Source organism: Acomys minous (assembly GCF_964271855.1).
Source record: "Acomys minous genome assembly, chromosome: 1".
Taxonomy (NCBI): domain Eukaryota; kingdom Metazoa; phylum Chordata; class Mammalia; order Rodentia; family Muridae; genus Acomys; species Acomys minous.
The window spans coordinates 56,431,905-56,453,678 of NC_140483.1; the positions used below are offsets into that span (position 1 = coordinate 56,431,905).

The window sequence follows — 21,774 nt, forward strand, 5'->3', positions numbered from 1 at the left end:
GCCAAGAACCAGGGGCCAGAGTTGATTCCTGGTCCTGTCCTTCAGAGTTCTGGCTGCCTTTCCTTGGTGTCCTCACATCCTGGTGCCCTGCCCAGCCCTGAGGCAGGGGCCAACAGCAAGAGCTCAGCCCAGGGTTCTGGAAACTTCCTTGGCCTCTGCCTGGCCCTGTTAAGTGGCCACCAGGGGGAGCTGCTTGGCTCAAAATCCCTAACTTCACTCCAAGCTCCCACCTCACTCAAAACTAGATCCCATACTCTTAGGCCCCTTCCTAGTTCCCCCTGTTGCCCCATCGCTGGTTCTCTGCAGCCTGGAGAGGCCTGGCTTAGCTAGCTGCTGTGTGGCCAACTACCCTAAGTCTTCTGGCCAACTAGAACCTCACCCTGCCTGTGAGAAGCAGGCCAGGTGAGATGGACAAAACCAGGGCAGCACGTTCTGGTCACTACCAGGACAGCTAGCTACAAGCTCACCTGGCCCCTGCCCACCTCTCCACAGGCCAATGGTCGGCCCTGGGAAGGTGGCCGTGGTCTGGGGGTCGTGCCTAGGGTGACAGGGGAGAAGTGGGACTTGGGCTTTGTGGTAAAGGAGCACAGGGCCTCTGTTGTCCCATCCACCTCCCATCCACTAAAGCACCTGTCTGCAGGGTGGTGACACGAAGGGCCTAGCGGGCTGCATGTGAAGCCGACTGCACAGAGGTTAACTGCGCTTGGTTTCAGGGTGGCTGAGAAGAATAAGAAGGTGGGCATTGCTATGTAATCCATGGCCACCTGGGTCTACAGGTGACACCGGGACCCCTCCTTCCCAGCTCTGGCACTGTCTGTATGCCCAGGCATGTCTCCCCACCAGGCCCCCCAGTAGCACCCTCGGGGACGGCCTGCTTCCACTGGAGCACCGTGACCTTGAAGGCCTCAGCAAGGATGGCATTAGAGGTGCGCAGGTGGTTGTGCTTTAAGCAGGGATGAACCCCGAAGACAGTAGAAGACCTCCACTTGTGTGCATACCACGCCAAGCTATTGTCCTTTCCACAATGGCATCCCAGAAACAAACATTTTAATGCAGAAAAACATGGTCATTTACAAATGAATCACAGTAGGGGCCTATACCAGACTCCCCAGGGACGGTAAGGGCTGGGCTGGGGATACTGAGCTGGTAACATTTTCAGTATCTAGCCATGCCCAGGCAACTGGGCTGCCCTCAAGATGCCTAGGCCGTGCCCCTTGCCTTCCACTGTGCATTCCCAAATGGGAAGACCTCAGCTGAGTTCAGAGTAGAAGATAGAGCTAGACAGATCCTTAGAAGGGAGAGGGCTGGGGGCTGCTGCTGGCTCTGGTACCTGCCCCACCCCCACCCTCCACCTAAGGGCATGCCTACCCCAGGCCTGCCATTCCCTCTCTTCTGTAGGGACTCAGCAGAAGGACAAGGACGGGAGCTGGGGAAGGGGGTGACTGGGTGGCATCTGGCTTGGAGAAGTTAGCAGCCTCAGATGAGGCAGCTGTCGGGCCCAGCTGGGAGCTCTGCCCCCCAAGATGACAAGCAGAGATGGCTTCCTGCTGGCTTGGGGCTCAGCACCTCTCACCTGAGGCACACATGGCTCAGAGGCTGGGGCACCAGAGGTAGAAAAGAGCCCTTCCCCTCCCCTACTAGGAAGGGTCAAGGACAAACTGAGGCAGCCTAAGCTCCAGCAGACCTGGGCTGACAACAACGGTGTGCTCTCACAGGGACAGTCCTCAGCTATCTGCAGGCACTTCCTCTCCGAGCCTGGCAGGGTGAAGGGGAGCCCCCCGCCCGCCACCCCATCCTCCCCAATGCTGGGTCTCATCAGCCTCTCCAGACAGGAAAATGAGCTCTTCATTGGCATCCCCTGGGGAGCCTTCTCCATGGATGCCACCTTCCCCAAGCGTGCCAACTCCAAGGCAGACGGGTACCCTGGGGAGCAGGTCAGCAGCGGCAGGACACGGAGGAACAAGGAGGCTGGTCACTTTGGCATCTCCAAGGCTAACACCTGAGGCTTCACCTTAAAGTACTGGTTGAATCGGATCACTGCATACCTGCCAGGGAAGAAAACAGATGAGCAGGGAGCCTGGCAGCCTACGGGAGGAGGATTGCCTCCCGGCTCTGGCTCATCCAGGTCTGGGCAAGCTAACTCTTTTGTTTGTTTTGGGACAGGGTGTCTTTGTATAGCCCTGGCTGTCCTGGAACTCACTATGTAGAACATTTTGGTCTTGAACTCAGAAATCCTCCTGCCTCTGCCTCCCAAGTGTTGGGATTAAAGGCGTGCGCCACCACCATCTGGCTAGGGCAAGTCAACTCTTCAAATTTTTCACTATCATTTCTTCTCTTCAGTCAGCGTGTAGCAACCCTGCCCAAGATGCATTTGGTGTTTTGTTTTTATTATTTTGTATTGCTTATATGCCTGTTGTTTCACAGTGGACCTCCAGAACTTTTTATTTTTCAAGCTAAATCTCAACTTTTGCCCCTTTCTGGTCTCCAGCCCAGTGACTGCTCTGCTCTGTCCCTATGCAAATAGTCACCTCTCACAAACAGTCCCAAAGCATCTGTCTTTTTGTGGCTGTTTTGTTTCACCTAGCATAACGTCCTCAGGGTTCGTCTGTATAGCACTTGGCCAGATTCCCTTCCTTTCAAAGCCAGGATGATGCTCATTCACTGGGTGACACTCGGCTGCTACAAGGGTCAATGTTCTAAACATGGGTGTGCAAACTGCTGCGAGTCAGCTCTTATGTTCTTTGGGACATAACACCCACACCATACAAGGGTGGTTCTTCTTCTTCTTCTTCTTCTTCTTCTTCTTCTTCTTCTTCTTCTTCTTCTTCTTCTTCTTCTTCTTCCTCTTCTTCTTCCTCTTCTTCTTCTCTTCCTTGCCTCTTCTCCTTCTTTTTATTTTATTATTATTATTTTATTTATTTTGTTTTTTTGAGACTCACTAAGCAGTGCTGGCTGTCCTGGAACTCGCTCTGTAGACCCAGGCTGGCCTCAAATCTCCCTGCCTCTGCCTCCTGAGTGCTGGGATTAAAGGTGTGCACCACCTCCACCCCAAGTTAGAAGGACCATTCTTTTCCCGAGTGGCTGGGTCACTTTGCACTCCCAGTGGTATCCAAGGGCACCAGCATCCCCACATCCTTGCAGATGTTCTGGATTTTCTGCCTTTGCTGGTTTTATAACACACTCCCTGTGTTCCCCAGCATCTCAGAGCCAGCATAGTGATTCCCTTTAGCTGAGGGTAGAATGGGACAGAATGGAAGGATTGATTCCCTGCCTACAAGGACAAAGGGGCCCCCATTTAATGGGCTCCAAAGCTGTCACGGTAAGCTTTAGTTATGGTCCCTAAGCCTCAGGAAGAGGTGGGTAGGAATGGCTCGAGGAGGAGGCAGTAGGGTCACAACTAATCACCTGCATGATGTGTGCAAGGCTCTTGTACACTGCAGCTCCATGTTTATTTTTAAAAATAGTACTTCTTATTGTGTGAGTGAGTGTGGGGGGGGGGGGTGTGCCACAGTGCACGTGCAAGTCAGAGGACAACTTTGGGATTTGATTTTCTCCCACTTCTAAGTGGGTTCTGGGGACCAAACTCAGGACACCAAGCTGGGCAACAAGTTGTGTTTACCCACTGAGCCATTTCATCAGCCTTCCATCCTTTCACACGGGTTCTCAGGCCTGTCTGTGTCCCAGGCTCTGGCCAGGATGGTACCAGCAGGGTGGGCCCTGGTGCTGGGGAGGACAGTACAGGACGGTGGGTTCTCAACCTTCCTCGTGTTGTGACCCTTTAGTACAGTTCCTCATATTGTGGTGAACCCAACCTTACCGATTCTTTTCATTGCTCATTCATGGCGAATGTCGCCACTGTTGTGGATCATAATGTGAATATTTCTGGAGACAGAGGGCAGCCAAAGGGGTCGCGACCCACAGGTTGAGAAACACTGGCATAGACGGCTCTGTAGAAGCCTTCACTAGGTTTGGTGGGGCTCTCCCGGGAGCCCCTGCTGGGGATGGGTCAGCTACACACCAGAAGGACTCTGGCATTCTGTGGTGACTAGCTTCGGTCATGCGGTGGCCAAGGCTCTCCCTTCTCTCTGCCCCACGCCCCATCTTCCCACGACTCCCCCCATACTCACCTGAGGAAGTCAAAGCTGATGGTGGAGTACTGGTTCTGTATGAGTGCCCAGAGGGCCCAGAAGAAGTGGGAGGCCTGCAAACAGGCCGGAGAGGTCAGCCCTACAAGGCCACACTTGTCACCACCGTCAGCAGGAGAGACACAGTCACCTTGGGTGCCTTACAGAGCTAAACACTGGCCAGTGTGGGAAGAAGTAGAGCCCAAGGCCGCTGGGCAGCATTTGGGGGACTCATTACCCATAGGTTTAAAAAAAAAAAAAAGCTAACAGATCCTATTCTCCCCAGATCTTAGCATTCAGGTGGGCAGAATGGGGGCTCCCAAGGACTTCAAGGGTCTCCCAGCATGCCTCTCTCCACCCCAGGCTCAAAGAGCCAGAAAGCCATGATTCCCAGTTAACCCTGACAGCTACAACACTGTCACCTTCCCAGGCACAGGAGGCACACCCTTAGGGCTTCTCCCATCCCACCCCAAGCCTTGGTCACACAGTTGCTTTGGAAGGTCCCTTCTACTTCCATCCCATGGCTTAGAAGGGGCGTAGGTGAGCAAGCTGGTGTGGGGTTGTTTTTGCTGAAACGTTGAGAAGACGTGTTCTTAGTGCAATGAGGGAAGAAGAGGGTTGAGTTGGGGGCCAGTGTGAACCAGGACAGTCAGTCGATCACAGAAATGACAGATTCTCTAAACTCTGCTATGAATTGTGAAGCCTGGGGTGGCTGGCTTGTCTCCCTGTGTGTTAGTAGTGCCCCCAGGCACACACCAGTGGACACCCGGCATTGAACCATTTTCACTGGGGAAGCAGCCTTCCCTCATGAATGCCACAGCACAGAGCAGGGGAGAGGAGGAGCCTGGAAGGCAAGGCTGGCGGGCTGTGAGTTAGGTAGGGGTTACAAGGAAGGCCATCCTGCAGCACAGAACGCTAAGATTAGCTAGCAGAGAGAAACTGCCCATCCAAAAGGTTTGCTAAGCAAGGAAGCTGAAGTCATTCTTGGAAATATTCTTCTAGAGAGGTGAGTGTCCAGGCTGGCTGGCAGGGGGGAAGCAGGGACATTAGGGGCATACCCAAGATGGCTATTATCAGACCCTGTCTAGGTACAGTACAGTCCTCAACTGGGCTGGCTAGTTTTACATCAACTTGACACAAGCTAGAGTCGTTTTGGAAGAGGGGATCTAAATTGAGAAAATACCTCCACCAGATTGGCCTGTAGGTAAGCCTGTAGGACATTTTCATGACTGATTTGGGAGGGCCCAGTCCACTGTGGGCAGTGCTACTCCCTAGGCTGGTGGACCTGGGCGGCATAAGAAAGCAGGCTGAGCAAGCTATGGGGAGCAAGCCAGTAAGCAGCACTCCTCCTCGCCTGTACATCAGTTCCTGCCTCCAGGTTCCTGCCCTAAGTTCCTACCCCTGACTTTCCTGGACGATGGACTTTACGCTGTAAGGCAAAAAATAAACCCTTCTCTGCCCCAGGTGCTTTTGATCACGGTGTCTCATCACAGCATTAGAAGCCCTAACTAAGAACAACTGACCCTGGGCTCTGGGTGGGAGGCTGTGGCAGGTCCAAGCACTCACCAGAGCAAATTTGTTGACTTGCGCATAAAGCCGCTCCACCTCCTTGGGGGTCGCAGCTGTCCCCTTCTGTGCCTCAAGATAGTACCGCAGCCACTGCAGCTGGATCTCCCGAGCTGGATACCGGGAGTAATCAACCTCGTTCACACCTAGGAAGCAGATGAGACATATTACTGGCAAAGCTCCTCTCAGGTTTGAGCCCTGGAGTCTCCTACGTGCAGCTGTGGGCTGGCCTGAGGGGGAATCGCACGAGGATAACTCAGTTGGTGGAGGGGGGGTCCTCTACCCAGCGGGTACCACTTGCCTAGGGCTGAGGAAAGAGGCTGGCTGAGGTACTGCCCTGCAAGTGGCGGGAATTTCAAGGCACCATATGCCTATCCCTCTCTAAAGCGGTGCCTCACAGAAGGTCTCAGACTTGGGACCCCTTGATCTCAGCCGGCTCTTTTCACCTCAGGGGCCTAATTCCATCACCTTTCAGACAAGGAATTGGACTTAGTTGCCAACGTTAAATACCGCTGCTTGCACCGGCATTTCCCAGGGAACTGCCCCACCTCCTCTGCTCCCCATGCCAGACAGCTCCTTTTGTACCCTTGCCTGTCCTCAAGAGGCTTTCCAGCTCCTCCGGGCATGTGCTTTGCACAGGGGAGGCCACAGGAAAGACGTCGTTGATTTAAGATGGGAGCAGAGCTGAGCCACCATCTCCAGGGTCTCTCCTTTCCCTTCTGGCACCCTTTCCATGTGTCCCTTCTGCCCCCTCGAGAAACAGAGTTTCTGAGTTTCAAGTGTGTGGGTAGGAAAGAATCTCCCCTTGCTGATGAGAAGGCCCAGGGCACAGAGCCAGTTAGAGGCGGGGCTGGGCTGGACCTGTATCTTCCTACTGCCCGGAGCCTGTTTGCCAGCTCCTAAAGGATACAGTCCACCCCCCTTTGGAGAAGCTCCAGCTGAACTTTGCTCAGCGCGCTGGATAAGGACTTACGCCTCTGCGGAGGCCTCCCAGCAGCTGAGCACTGCCACACGTGTGCTCTGCAGGCAGACCTCTGCTTCAGCTCACAGCAGCTCAGCTGGGGCCCATCCCCCTCCCTCTGATCGCCCTAAAGTGCTGGACCCCTGGGTGCAAGCAACTGCACAGACCAGGTCCCCCTACTGTTCTAAAAGAGATGGGATTGGTCAACCCAGGATGGGTTGAGGACGTTGGGGGAGCAACCAAGCAATGGCTCCACAATTGGTCAAGACACCTCAAGTTTCCTAAGCCTTAGAGGTCAGCCATGTCACTCTGCCAAGCTCACATATCCAAGGCCATCATGGAGCTGTCTCTCCAAGGTCCTATCAAATTGTTTGTTTTTAGATTTATTTATTTTATGTCTATGCTGGCCAGAAGAGGGCACCAGGCCTCATTACAGATGGTTGTAAACCACCATATGGTTGCTGGGAATTGAACTCAGGACCTCTGGAAGAGCAGACAGTGCTCTTAACTGCTGAGCCATCTCTCCAGCCTCCTATCAAACTGTCTTTAACAAGCCCTCAAGCTGGAAAACATTGCCTGGTTGTCCTTCCATGGATCTAGATTGCCATACCTTTATGGTAGAGCTGCCAAGGCTGGGAGAGAGGGGAGAGATATTTCTTTTTGGGTCGGGGGGGGGGGGGGGGAGGGGGGGTGGTGGTGGCAGTAGACAGGGTTTCTCTATATAGTCCTGGCTGTTCTGGAACTCACTATATAGACCAGGCGGGCTTCAAGCTCACAAAAGATCTGCCTGCCTTGTTCTGCTTCTTGAGCATGGGGATTAAAGGTATGCACCACCACACCCAGTCTCGTGTGTGTGTGTGTGTGTGTGTGTGTGTACTCAATAGTGTGACACCCAGCCTTGTGTGTGTGTCAACAGTGTGACACCCAGCCTTGTGTATGTGTGTGTCTCAACTCAACAGTGTGACCCCCAGCCTTGTGTGTGTGTCTCAACTCCACGGTGTGATGTAGGCATTACATCATCTCCATTTCACAGTCACGGAGGGCCGTGACCCCAATCCCATCACCAGTGACAACAAAATCAGGATTGAAACTCTGGAACTCAAGTTGCAGAAGCACTTTTAACTAGCTCTGCCTAGATTATTCGCCTCATGATACACTAAGAAAACAACTGCTTAAAGCTTATTTAGTCACATACCTGCATTCAGGGTCTTCATGAGCAATTAATTGTACACGTTGTACTGGGCATAAAGTAGTGCTAGCCAAGTTGGTGGTGAGCTGTGCCTGTCCTGAGCAAGGGGCAGCCTTTTCTTTTCTTATACTGGATGTTGAATTCATGGCCCTATACATCCTAGACAAATGCTCTACCATTGAGATCTATCCATAACTATCTTTAATTTTAAGATGGGAGTCTCACTAAGTTGCCCAGGTTGGCCTTGAACCAGGAGCCTACTGCCTCAGCCTCCCAAGTAGCTGAGATTACAAGACATTGCTACTGCGCCTGGCTTGGAAAGGGGTCAGGCTGAGTAACCCCCAGGACCCTACAGTGAATGCATTTTCCTTATTTGTACCAAACTGCCACGCAGGCTGGCAGAGGTCAGCTCTGTGGAGGGAGTTCTTTTCTGTGAGATATGTTTGTCTTTAATAGGCTGTAGCCAGGCACACGACTGTAATCCTAGCACTCAGGGAGGCAGAGGCAGAGGCAAGTGGATCGCTGTGACTTTGAGGCCAGCTGGGTCTACAAAGCAAGTCCAGGACAGCCAAGGCTACACAGAGAAACCCTGTCTCAAAACAGACCGACAGACAGACATACATACACACACACACACACAAATAAGTAACAAATAAATAAGAGCTGGTTGTGCCACCTCCCATCAAGTTTAGAGTCACCTGTGGTCCTCCACATAGACTTGGCACCCCACCATAAGGAGGGCAGTGAGGTCATAAGAGTAATTCTCCCTACCTGCAAACTCATTGAAATGGTTGCCAATGTCAAAAGCCTGGTAGTTGTACCCTGCATATTCATAGTCGATGAACCGCACTTGGCCTGTGAGGAAGAGGAGAGGTGGTGAGAACTGATCCCAGATCTGGAAATGGGGTGAGGTTAGACTTCCAGACCTCCAAGACATACCCGCTGCGGCAACCTCCCCAATATCCAAGGCAACCTTTTATCTGCACTCCGATCTGTCCACCCGCCTTCCCCATAGCTCCAGCGCCCCACCTCCTGCTCAGCTGGGTCCTTGGATTCCTCATCTAAAGGTATCTGTCTACAGCGTAGCTCAGGGTCAGGAGAAAAGCAATTGCCTCCTGCCCACCATGTCTGTGAGTCCCACAACCACGGATTCAACTAACTATAGACTGAGAATCTTTACATTTTGATCTGAGGGCTAGAGACTCCGCTCAGTGGTTAGGAGCACAGGCTACTCTTGCCGAGGACCTGAGGTTTGAAGCCTAGCACCCACCATGTGGCTCACAACCAACCATAACTACAGGTCCGTGGGATCCAACATCCTCTTCTGGCTTTTGTGGGCACTGCATGCATGTGGCACACAGGCATACATGTGGGCAAAATAATCATACATATAAAATACTAATTAAAAAACTCATAATGCAGCTGGGCATGGTGGTGCACACTTGTAATCCCAGCACTTGAGAAAGCAGAGGCAGGCAGATCTCTGTGAGTTCCAGGCAAGCCTGGTCTACAAAGTGAGTCCAGGACAGCCAAAGCTACACAGAGAAACCCTGCCTCAAAAAAACAAATGAACAAAACATTTTTTAAAAATTCATATGTACTAAATATCTATAACTTTTGCCCTTTGTCATTCCTAAGACAACATGGCTTAATACCTATTTAGCTCATATTCCTACTGTATTGGGTATGGTAGGTAGCCAGAAGGTTCCAGAGGATGCTCTGTGGAGGTCATATGCAAGTGCTGTACTCTTTTATTTACTTTCACTTGTTTTCAGGGTCCTAGGGACAGGATTCTGGCTCTAACACACGGATACCCTCGCTGCCGAGGAGGAGGAGGAGGAGGAGAAGACGTGTGTGCACATGTGTGTTGACACACTCGGAGGTCCCCAATCAATCTGCAGTGTGTAATGAGGGGACACCTGGGTTACCAGGGGAGGCTGCATTCTCAGAAACACTCCCCTGGCCCTCTCAAGGCTTGGGGGAGCCATGACATCCTCAGAAGGCCACCAAATTATCAGGATGCACGGCTTGGGTGTCTTAATGCAGAAGACCTTCCCAGCCACGATCCTGAGTTCTTACGATCTGTTTGTCTCAGTGGGACTTTCCTGTTCTCTTTTCGTCTTCTTTCTCACAGATCAAAATCAACATAAGGTGCGCCCATGTCGTCTATGAATAGGGACCGACCAACTGGCTCGTGACCTCTGCGTCAGGGGGGCTTGAGGGGCTGTACCTTTGGCACTGTCGTAGATGATATTCTTACAGAGCAGGTCGTTGTGACAGAACACCACAGGGGAATCCAGCTGGGACAGGTGTTCCTTCAGCCAAGCCAGCTCCTGTTCCAATACCTCCACCTTAGGGACATCTGCAGAAAGGCTGGACAGTAGGGGGACAATGTTTCAGGGAGGGGAGGGCTGACTCAGAAAGGCAGGCCCTAAACTCTGGCCAAACCATTCCTTTGCTATAGAGACCTCAAACAAAAGGCTGGCCCAGCAAAGTCCCTGCTTTTTCATCACACATGAGTGTGTCCTGGCCTTCCGGTCCCCATGGTTACACTGAGAAGTGGCTTAAAACCTGGTCATCAAAGTAGCTGGCAGGACATAAAAGTCACTAGCTAAATGGCATCCCTGCTACTTTGTGAGACAGACAGGGTGAGGAAGGGGGACCCAGGAGGAGACAGGAGAGGTGACAACAAGTGTCAGCAGCCATGGCTCCAGAGGAAGAGAGAATGGGGCCCATGGGATCAATGGTGAGAAACAGAAGAGACCTGGCCTAGGGGGCTGGGAACCCCCTAAGAGAGGTTGTGTTCCTCTAAGATGAGACTCCCCAGTAACAGAACCCCAGGAGAGGCTGGAGAAATGGCAGAGGGGTGCCCTGATGTGGTAGCTGACGATGTCCTAGACTGCCATCTCACAGACCTAGTAGGAAGACAGGCTGTGCACTGTCAGAGAAACAGCAGCACACACACACCCCCAACACACCCTGTGTGAGAGATCTGTTTTGCCACTCCCAGCAACTAATTCCTGTCACCTTGAGCTATGAGTGCTTCCTGTCCCTGGCTCCCGCTAGACCAGCTTAAAGGCTGAGCAAAGCTGCACGAGGCTACTTCCATCCCACCCCTATCCCCACCTGCCGTGTCGCTCGGAAGTAGTGTTGTCTGCCAAGCATGCTAGGGGACGGACCCACCATGGATCAATCAGTGCGGATGTTGGGTGCGGACACCCTGTACTCCGGTGCTCTGAACTTTGACCCTTTGGGTACACAAGTCTGTGTGCACTGAAAAAGCCAAACAGCGGAGTCTTTCAAAATTCAGAACTATCCACGAGAGGTGGGTGCTGGGCCTGCCCTCCACTCCTGCTTCTCTGGCCAGGACAGCAAAGGTTCACAGGGGAAGATGACAAGGAGATGGGCCCTGGTTCACCCTCCCTACCAGACAGAACTAAGATGTCCCCATGTCCTCTGCAGAAAAGGAAAGCCAAAGCTAGAGGGATCCTAGGGCTCCCATCTGCCACACCTGGGAAATGGAGGCTCCAGAAAAGAAAGAAGTCTTACTATCCCAGATGCCTAACAGCTTGAGCACACCACACCCAACACCTCAGCCCACCTGAGGTCCTCATCACAGGGCTGTGCCCCCCCCCCACCGTTGGTCTGTTCCCTCAGTCTCTGAGAAGGCATCAGTGAGCCAGGCAGCCCCCAGACAGAGAGGACGGCCAAGCCCCATCTGCAGCCATTTATTTGCCCTTCCTGAACAGCTACTTTTAAGACTCCCTTCTTCAGCCAGGGGCGTGGTGGCGCATGCCTTTAATCCTACTCGGGAGGCAGAGGCAGGCAGATCATTGTGAGTTCAAGGCCAGCCTGGTCTACAAAGCAAGTCTAGGACAGCCAAGGCTATACAGAGAAACCTTGTTTCGAGAAAAAAAAAAAAAAGACTCCCCTCTTATGCCTGGGCTATCTCAAGGGCTGAGGAGATTTGCCCAGGTCTCAGTCTCTGGCCTTAATCTCATGCCCATGACTTCCGGATGCCCGCTCCCAGCCTCTGGCCTCAGTCTGACCTACCCTGCCATGCCAAGGCCGGTGGAATCTGTACTAGGAGAACAATCCAAGCCTATGTGCAGTGCCCACCCCACCCGCCTGCACTTCGACTGCACCGTGTCCCTCCCTGAACATGTGGACCTCTGCCAGCTTTGCTGCCTTGACAACATCAAACTCCTCCACCTGTGCAGGGTTGGCAGCCGGGCAGCCATCACTGCCACCCAGAAACAGTCTCACCCCAGAAAGAGCGAAAGGGATGAGGGGCTGGAGCCCCTGGAAGGCCGGGGACTCCTGCCTGGGGAGTGCCTACTGCTTGGCCATCTCCGTTCAGTTCTCACTGAAGGAACAAAAGTTCTTTCTCCTTGGTCCTAAGGGACCAATCCTCTACTGCTCCAGTCTCCAGGCCTTTCCACTTTTGTCTTGTCACCAGGCCACCTATCCTGCCCCACCCAGGGCCGAATAGCCACCAGGGCCATCAAGTCATTTTCCACAGCCTCTGACGCAGTCTATCCTCCATTCCCACCTACCCGCCAAGCCGTTCCAAGCAGTGTTGCGCAAATGTGTCTTGTGCTTCAGGGAGGCCACCTAAATGCAGGCCTGGCTCCAATGGGAGCCCTCCCTGAGCTGGCCTGGCAAAGTGCACTCAGCAAGCACTCTGTGGAGGAGCTGGTTCTGCTAGCTTGGGTCTCCCAGACCTAGAACCTGCCTATGGCTTACCTCAAGTGCACAGCCAGCTCCTTCACTAACGCTGTCCCTATGCCTGCCAGCCCTCTTCCTAAACCATAGTTTTGGCTCAGATCCCCTCATAACAGTGGGCATGGGGCACTCACTTGTAATCCTAGCACTTGGGAAACCGGGGCAGTAGGGTCATGAGTTCCTGACAGGTTAGCCTGGCCTACATGAGTTTGAAGCCAGTGTGGGTAACATAGTGAGACACCTTCCTGATGCTTGTAACACTTCAATCCTGGCTCCTTCCTTGGCCTGGTACCCAAGCCTCGTTCCCTTAAGCTCCCATTCACCACTCCCATAGTCTCCTGAACATCTGTCTCAGACACATTCACCTACTTGGGAGCCTTGAGCAGACCTCCCCGGGCTGTCTCCCGAACTGGAGCAGCCCCTTTTCATCTTGCCCTGCCACTTCTGCCGAGATGACTTTACCTGCCCCTTCCTACTTCTGTGTATGCATTACACACCCTGCCTTCTCTTGTGCCAAGTACAAGCATGCTCTGTTTACTTGGCTCCTACATTCCTCATGGGCAGGGCCTGTGTCACAACCACCGTCACTTTTCTACTGTTTTAATCCCAGTAAATCAATGTTTGTTTTGTGAAATGAAGGATTGAATAAGTCAGGGCCATGAGGTAACGCCTGGAGTCCAACAAGGCTGTTCAGCACTGTCCTGCTGAGGGACGTGCAGAGCAGGGCAAAGGGTCAGGGGATAGTCCTCTTAAGACAGGCTCAAAGAAGTTAAATATCGATTTCCCGGAGGCCAAAGGCATGAAAAGGACAAAGGAAGCTGGCCAGCTCTTCACCAAGGACCTCTCCTTTCCTGACAAGACTAGCCACCAAAGCTACAAAGGAAGCTGTGGTGTCCAGTTGTGTGTGGGCGCCAGCCCTGCACCTAGTAACCAGCAAGTTCCATCCCCACCTGTCAAATAATGGCGCTGGCTGAAGGGACATGCCACACTCTAGTCTTCAGAGACATGGCAGTCCTTGTCCCAGGATCTGACCATGGTCAGACAGCAGGCAGGCTAGAGCCATGCTGGGCACTCATAGCACAGTCACTGGGTGTGAGAGTTCAGATAAAGTCATGGGTGTGTGTGCAAGGACCACATAACGGGGTCAGAGTTAATGGCGGCCATTTCAGAATGAATGAGCGTCCTCTGTCTCTCAGACCCTCCTTCTCACCAACCTGCTCCTTTGACATTTCAGCAGAAGTAGTGTTCAAATTAACAATTTGTTGTGGAACTTTCTTGGAGAGGACTCTGAATGCCCAGCACAAAGACATGATAAACATTTGCAAGGAAGACATGTGTCACCCTGATGGAATCAATACACACTGTACATGTAAGTATCTGTCAAGCAAGGACATTCAAATACATTTTAAAAGGCAATGCTTGCTGGGTAGGATAACATACATCTTTGGTTTTTTGTTTTTTGGGTTTTTTGTTTTTGTTTTTGTTTTTTTGAGACAGGGTTTCTCTGTGTAGCCCTGGCTGTCCTGGAGCTCACTCTGTAGACCAGGCTGGCCTCGAACTCACAGAGATCTGACTACCTCTGCCTCAGGAATGCTGGGATTAAAGGCATGTGCCACCATTGCCCGGCAATAACACACATCTTTAATCCCAGCTCTTGGGAGATAGAGGCAGGTAGCTCTCTGAGTTCAAAGCTAGCTTTGGTCTACACAGTGAGTCCTAGGCCTCAGTGGGCTATGCTGTATCAAAAAAAAAAAAAAGTTGATATTTAATCTTTGCATGGAAAGCCAGAGACAGTGTTGTTGACTTTTTACCATGCCTTGGTCTCCAACGTGTGTCGAGGGGGTTGAGAACCCACAGGCCAGTGAGCAAAGGGGAAGTTTGGGAGACCCCATTTTGCTTCAAAGTAGAATCAGGACGGGAGGGGAACCTCTGTCCTTGGTAAGAGCACCTCATGATGCAGTGGGTGTGAGAAGGAACAAAATAGGGGGCATGGCTTCCGGAGGTACACAGGCATCAGAGGACTCAGCCAGAAAGCTTGCTATCCCCAGGGCTTGTCTGCTTTATGACCCTGCTGGCCTCAGCACCTCAGGTTCCCAGAGGCTCCACCCTCCTGTGTTCCAAAGGCAGAAGACAGCTCATGAAGAGCTAAGTCCTGGGATGGGAGACTAAAGCCGCACACTGTCAGCCTGACAGGAGAGCAGAGCTTCCTCCAGCAACCCTTTCTGTTCTAAGGAAAGTGGGAGTTGTCCTCCTAATCCTGCTGCTTGACACAGCCGGACAACTCAAAGAGAAATAAGTACAGGTATCCCCAACTGCTGATCCTCCTTGCTGAGAGGCAGCTGAGGGCCTCCCTCTGCCTGGGCTGTGGCTCAGGATGGACGGTGCTCAGGAGAGAGTCCTCATGGGAACGGTATCCCTGACCCTCCTCTGACAGTGGGCTGGAGCCAAAAGTAGGGGGCAGGGTAGAGGCGGTGGCAGCCTTGTGCCCCCTCAGATCTCTGTACCTGGGGTTGATCTCATCCTTGACCAGCGTGAAATAACGGTGCATCTTATGCCAGAGGGAGGGCTTAGGCAGGCTGCCATTGGCCTGGATGGCGTGAATCTTGGCCATTTCTAAGGCGATTAACCTATAACAGAAAGGGGAGGGGTACAGTGTCAATCCTGGGCGTGTCCTCCTGCTCAATTAGGAAAGATCTGAAAGCTTCTTCTGGGTCCTAGCCAGAAGGCCGCACATGGAGGTCATGACAGGAGCCCTTGGCCTCCCAAAGAGGGTCTCAGCAGAAGGCAGGAAAATGCAGGAAGACCCTTCAGCCATTTGTTTCTTTTCAAGTTCCAGAGCTGGGCTAGAGAGAAACAGAGGGCCATTTGCCCCAGGCCAGAAAGGTGGCTCTCCCGCAGCCTTCCCATAGCAGGTGGCCCCTGAGGACACAGGGGCAAGCAAGCATAAGGGCAGTCCCCTTCCTCCCCTCTCCCCTGGACTTTGCCCCATCCTCCCAGGAGAGGTGGCAGCAGGTCCCTTGCTGTGATGAGATCAGTGGGTGTAGATGCTAGGCAAGGAGGAAATGTTAGCCTCTTATCAGTCTGGCCAATGTGGAGAGGCTGGCCCAGAGCGGGAGGAGGTGGGGGCCCTTCTGACTCCACAGAGACTTGATGCTGGTGGGCGGGGATTCCAAGGACGCAAAACAAGCCAGCCTTCTGATTTTCAAGTTCTCCTACAGACATTATCCAAGGTCCTGGGGGAGGAGTGGGTGGCAGGGAGGTCTGCTGGGAGTGAGGCGAGGACTGGCTACTGAAGAGGGAAGAAACGTGATAAGAACCTAGCACCGAGGCCAGTGTCAAGGTCAGCATGGAGGCTGGGGTCCCAGCTGGGCTCTGCCAGCCCCTCCCTTCTACAGCCCAACTCTAGCTGCCTGCCAAGCCTCCAGCATCCAGGCTTCTGAACTTCCCTTGCCTCTGCCGGTCGCTTGAATAATAATCACCGAGAAGGACAACAAAGGCGCTGGTTGTTTGGAACCTTGTTACAGAGTTGTCCCTAAGGATACTCCTCCCCTTGCCAGGTCCTGGGAAGGGACCAGCAGCCATGCACCATCAGGACAGTGGCAATTTCAGGCTCCTCCCTAAGCCTCCCACTTCCTCCAGGGTGGAGGGGCTATGGGCAGGCAGCTGAGTAGGTGCCCCGGAGGTCAGAGGTCCTGGGGTCAGAGGTGAGAGCCCACTATAGGGGAAAAGCAGCCGTGGACCTGAGGCCCAGCCCTCATGTCCCTTCCCTAGGAAGATTCTGAAAAGGAGTTGTTCCTTGAATGTCAGTAGAGCTGCTGTGTGAATAACAATAGGAGTAAGTTCAGCACTCAGCAGTTTTACACTGCAGGGCTTCAGCACACCAGGCTGGGGTGGGCTCAAGGGATGGTGGGGGGGGGGGGGAACGGGACAGCGTTTGCCTGCAGATACCCAGTCACTGTGACAGGATGGGAAAAGCTCCATCCTGGGAAAGTCACCAAGGAAAGGCCTAACTCCTACACCCACCCCAATCTTCTGGCTCTCCCCCAAAACGCCAACTTCTTACTTACGGCACCTAAATCCCCCTTCAATCTTCCTGACGGTGGTAATTGTTTCCAGAAAGAGGATGAGTGACAGCATGAGGTTCAGGGAGGCGGAGAGAGACTAGGAGTGGTGGGGACCTGCCAATGTAACCGCTTACTCACACAAGACTAAGGGAGGAGTGATGGGAAAAACAGGGCAGGGTCCCCCATACCCTGCTTTGACCTCACCTCTCCAGGTCGGGTGTTCTCAGCTCCAACTCCAGTGACCCCTGCATCCTTCACCTCCTCCACCCCACACACAGCTCAAATGCAACGTCCTGGGCCCGCCCCCCCCCACCCCCCGGGAGTCTCAGAGGCAGCACTGAAGAGGGTGGAGGGTGAGCCACTTAGGCAAAAAGAGCCCAGTGCTCTTACTTGGTTCTGACAGGTGGGCAGGTGAGGGTGCACAGAAGAGGTTAGGCCTGCCCCTCAGGGGGCATCACTGCCCTCAGTATGCAAGAAGAGTCTCCTTCCTCTTGGCTTGGAGACTGCAGCTGCCAAGCAGAGACCCTAGGCAGACCGTGCAGTGCTGTCCCCAGCCATCAGGGACAAACCTCAGCCTGCCCAGGCCTCAAAGGCTCATGGCACTGGGGGGATGGGGGGAGGAGGAAAAGGATACGGCTTGACTGCCCTGCCCTGGTCAGTCAGAGCAGAGAGGGGGTGCACTCACTGAGGGCTGTTTGGTTCTCCCCTTCTCAGGCGCTACAGCAGTATCCATGAGGCTTGAAGGTTAAATGCAGCTCCTAAGCCCTACGTATCCTATCGAGGAATTTACTGGAAACCGGGCTCAGTCTCTGTGGGCCTTCGGCATGGAGGCCCCAACATTAACTCCAGACCTGGGTATTTATTGTCAGGGAACCCAAAGAGCACTCAGCTTAGGAGAAGGAAAGGCTATTCCAGGCTGCTAAAGTCAAGTTCACCCTGGATAGGCCTGTTTGCCTTCACACTTTCACTCCCCGCAAAAGATAGGAGGGAAGGCTGGGCAGGGTGACACATACCTTTAATCCCAGCATTTGGGAGACAGAGGCAGTTGAGTCTCTTTGAGTTTGAAACCAGCCTGGTCTACATATGAATTTCCAGGACAGCCAGTGCTACATTGAAAGACCCTATCTCCCATTAAAAAAATAAAATAAATGAAAAATAAAGATGGGAGAGGTAGAAATCCCGTGTTCCTTCAGAAGTTGGCTCAGGTTTCATTCCCAGAGCTTCTGAGTGTTCCCACATCAGACATAGGGTGGAGGGAGGTTTGAGAAATGGGGTTTATGGGGGGTGGTGTGGGAGAACCCTGATCTCTGCTATGTTCCCCTGAAACTCACTCTTCTAGTGGTCACCACTGTTAGACCATGGAGTGTTGCAGCCTCTGAACAGAGCATCCCAACAGACATTTCAATGCAACTACAAGCCTTACGACTCTTCCTCATGGACCCCATTGTTTACCGAAGAAGCCAGCCAGGAACCCCAAAACCATAGGCTTGCAGTACCCCGTGCCCTCCTCACCTGAAAAGTTGGGGCTCTCGGATGTGCTCTGGGCCCAGGGCCACACCCTGCACGTACTCATAGCACAGCCCGTTCCGAAAGGTGCAGTAGAGTTTGGGGGCGCAGCCGTGTGTTCGCAGCAGTTGGAAGTTCCTGACCTCATTCTCTCGGTCCACGAGCAACTCCGTCCGCTCCCCATACACTCGGACCAGCACGCAGTCCCGCATGTCCTCCTCCACATAGCAGGCCACCAGCTTGTTGGTGATGCCGTCTTTAAAGCGCTAGCATGGGGAGAAGGGCAGCCATGGGTGGGGGTGGGGGCAGGGGTGGGGTATGATGTTCCAGTCTCTTCCCAGAGCCAGTCAAAGCAGAGGGTGCTCATTTGAATGCTGAACATAACCCTACTCCAGCTAGCACTACATACTGCCTTGGAGTAAACTAAAACTCAAGGGTGTGTGTGTGTGTCCGTGCGCGTGAGCCCAGGCACACTCACTCAGCCTAGGTCTGCTCCCACGTCATGAGGCTCGTCAGAGTGGACAATGTCCAAGCTGGGCAGCGGGGAGAGGCCCCGTCCCCTCCTTTCTCAACCCTGGCCCTGGAAGAAGCCACTACTAGAGAGAATGGGACTTAAGAAAGGCTGGAAGTTGCCAGCCAGCCACTCTGACCAGCTGCCTCTCATCAAGGCAGACAAGGGTTCTCAGCTGTATCTCTTGCTCCATCCAGTGGCGGAGGGAAAGGAGGGTACTGAGCTTGGCACTCATCCCAGGGCTCTGGTGGCCTGAGTCCTTGAATCTCTGAATTCCACACCGGGAGAAACAAGAGACAACAGGAGTGGGAACAAAAACTCACTGGGCCGGGCGATGAGTAGGAAGAAACCACGAGCTACAGTTTTATGGATGTCATCTGATAGAGCTGGATGTGTCTCTAGAGGCCACCTAAACCAGTTCTGGGTGAGGAGACAGGCCTAGTGGGTGTACAGATTAGCATCTGCCATGTTAGTGCTGGAATTAATCTCAGGTCTGCTTGATGCCTTCACTGCATTTTGCTCCTGACTGGGTCTTCTGAAAATGGAACCCTACCTCTCTGCAGGCTGCCCAGGGTGTGGGTTGCTAGGTAGGTTGTTGTTGTTTTGTTTGTTTGTTTGTTTGTTTGTTTGTTTTTCCCAGACAGGGTTTCTGTGTGTAGCCTTGGCTGTCCTGGACTAGCTTTGTAGACCAGGCTGGCCTCGAACTCACAGTGATCCGCCTGCCTCTGCCTCCCTAGTGCTGGGATTAAAGGTGTGCGCCACCACGCCCCCCCCCCCCCCCCGTCCCCTCGCCCAGCACTAGATAGGTTTTTAAGAGAATGCAAGGCAGCTAGGGGCCAAGGTGGGCAGCTCTGCCCACAGGGGTGGGTGTGTGACAGAGAGAATTTATCCAACTGAAGTGGGAAGACAGTCGGGGGAGGGGGACGTGGGGACGGGGAGGATGAGGGGGGAGGGGGGGGCGTTACTCAGCTAGCCTGAGGCCTTGGTGACAGTCCCAGTGCTTAACCGGAATTCCCAATTCCACAGGGCTGGTTCCGATGGTCACAGGGAATGCTCATATCCCCGAGGCTTGGATCACACGTTAGGGTGAAAGAACAGCACGGGTGTACGGGGAGGTTTCCTTAAAAGTTCGTGCCTCCTGGGGTTTCAGAGAGGCTGGGTACGCACTTCTGGGCAACTAAGGGACAAGCACGCAGCGACAGGGGGTGGGGCCCGCACGCGGAGCATGCTGACAGTGGGCAGGTGGACCTCCGGCTGCATGTTTGGGAACCCCAGAAACAGGCGAATGGGGAGGGTCCAGGGAAACGTGAGCCCAGCTTTGCATAGGTATCAAAAGAGATGGAGAGCTAAACGCATATACAAACCACGGTCCAAAACGTCTCCTGCGCAATAGCCACGCAACCCTGGGACCCTCACAGGGAAGGATGTACTGACGGGCGTCCACGCAGCCCCTCTGCAGCCCAGGCAGGGCCCCATCCCCGGCCTCGCACCCGCTCGTCTACCTTAGTCCGAACTTGTTCCGGCTTCCAGTGCGGCCGCAGCTCCCGGATGAGGCGCAGGGCACCGGGGAGGATGTTGTCCTGGTCCACCGCGACGCCGAAGCACGGGACGGCGGCTCTCGGGGACCCTGGTGGTTCCCAGCAGCCGGCACTGGCCACCGCCTTTTCCTCCATGCCCCATGAGCACTGCGGGCAGGGCGCCTGCCGCCGCAGGTAAAAGGGCGAGCACGGCACAGGAGCTGAAGGGGGCACAGCCATTCCCAGCAGCCCCACCCCCTCGGAGCCGCCGCGCCCGCGTTAGCCCCTACGGGGGGGCCATGAGAGGGAGTGGGAGTGGTCGAGGAGGGGCCAGGGGAAGTCCATGACTCATGAGCGAGCTGCCCGCTCTGATCGCCGGCGCACAACCGAGCGACCCAGCTCGCCGGGGATCACCGGGGTCCGCCGCGACAGTGACATCACAGGCCGTGGCAACACCCCCTGCCCGCTCCGACCCCGCCTCCGGCTCCGGAGGAGTACTGCCGGTCATCTCCCGCTGCTAAGTCCGAGACTACCTGGAGCTCTGGGTGGGGGTGATGTCCCGCCCTAATGACGCAAAGGGAGGAGCCTTCTCAGGCCCCGCCCCAGATCCGTGCTGAGGCATCCTAGTGCGGATGACCTGTTTCCCACTGGGGACCACAGCTCTTTGCCAGCTCTTCCCTATAGCCTAGGTTAAGGATCTGGGGCTGGGCGGGAAGGGCTTGTCTTCCTGGAATATGGAGATCAACTGCTCCCATAGTGTGGGCTTTGGCTTGCGTTCAAATCTCTGGACCCTTGGAAAAGGTTGGGCTGTATTTCTAAGGCTTCCAGTCATCACCACCTACTTTACGAGTACATGAGCACATTGTAAGCCAGGACTTTGAGCAAGACTGAGTTTGATTCACTAAATAACTTTTAAATCTTCCTGCCCTGAGAGGCTGACTGGACACTGCTTTGTTGAGCCAAGAGGTGATCAAAGGCCTAGCACAACCTATGGACCTAAGTGCGTGTGGAGTGGTGGAAAAGATACGTCTCCTGGCAGAGAGTGGAGAGAAGACACATGGAAAGAGGCCATGCCAGCCTTTGGAGAGCCCCTCTCTTAGCCATATGTCCCCCTGGTCACCTCTAGAGCAAGACTTGTTAGCTGCCAGCCCTCTACTATAGAGAAACATGGGCTTGCCTGGGGGTGGGGGTGGGGTGGGACACCTCATTGCACACCATCTCACACTGCCCCGCTTGAAAAATGCCTACAAAGTGGATGCGTTTCTGTGTCCCCAAGTTGTCTTTCTGACCTATTCAGGAACCTCTCAACCACAGGACCCCCGATTCTTGCTGCTCAGAGCCTTGCGATACAGTTTCTTACCGTGGCCTCTAGCCCCACGTGGGCTACTCAGCACTTGAAATGTGGCCAACGGGACACTTTGTGCGACTTTAATCTTAATAAGGATGCAAATAACCACATGCAGCCACTGTAGCAGATGATAGGGGAGGGGCCACTGTAGCAGATGATTAGGGGAGGGGCCACTGTAGCCCATGATTAGGGGAGGGGCCACTGTAGCAGATGATTAGGGGAGGGGCCACTGTAGCAGATGATAGGGGAGGGGCCACTGTAGC

At 53.8% G+C, this 21,774-nt stretch overlaps 1 protein-coding gene across 1 annotated transcript; it reads right to left on the reverse strand.

Moving 5' to 3' along the window:
* Positions 1 to 1,030: 1,030 nt before the first annotated feature.
* Positions 1,031 to 20,637, reverse strand: ETNK2 (ethanolamine kinase 2). The gene is made up of 8 exons (XM_084794798.1): positions 20,149 to 20,637; positions 18,142 to 18,401; positions 15,070 to 15,192; positions 10,071 to 10,213; positions 8,612 to 8,695; positions 5,691 to 5,836; positions 4,128 to 4,201; positions 1,031 to 2,045 (listed from the first exon to the last, which is right to left on the reverse strand). The coding sequence occupies exons 1-8, from the start codon at positions 20,401 to 20,403 to the stop codon at positions 1,973 to 1,975; spliced, it is 1,158 nt and encodes a 385-aa protein (XP_084650924.1). The 5' UTR covers positions 20,404 to 20,637; the 3' UTR covers positions 1,031 to 1,972.
* Positions 20,638 to 21,774: the final 1,137 nt, after the last annotated feature.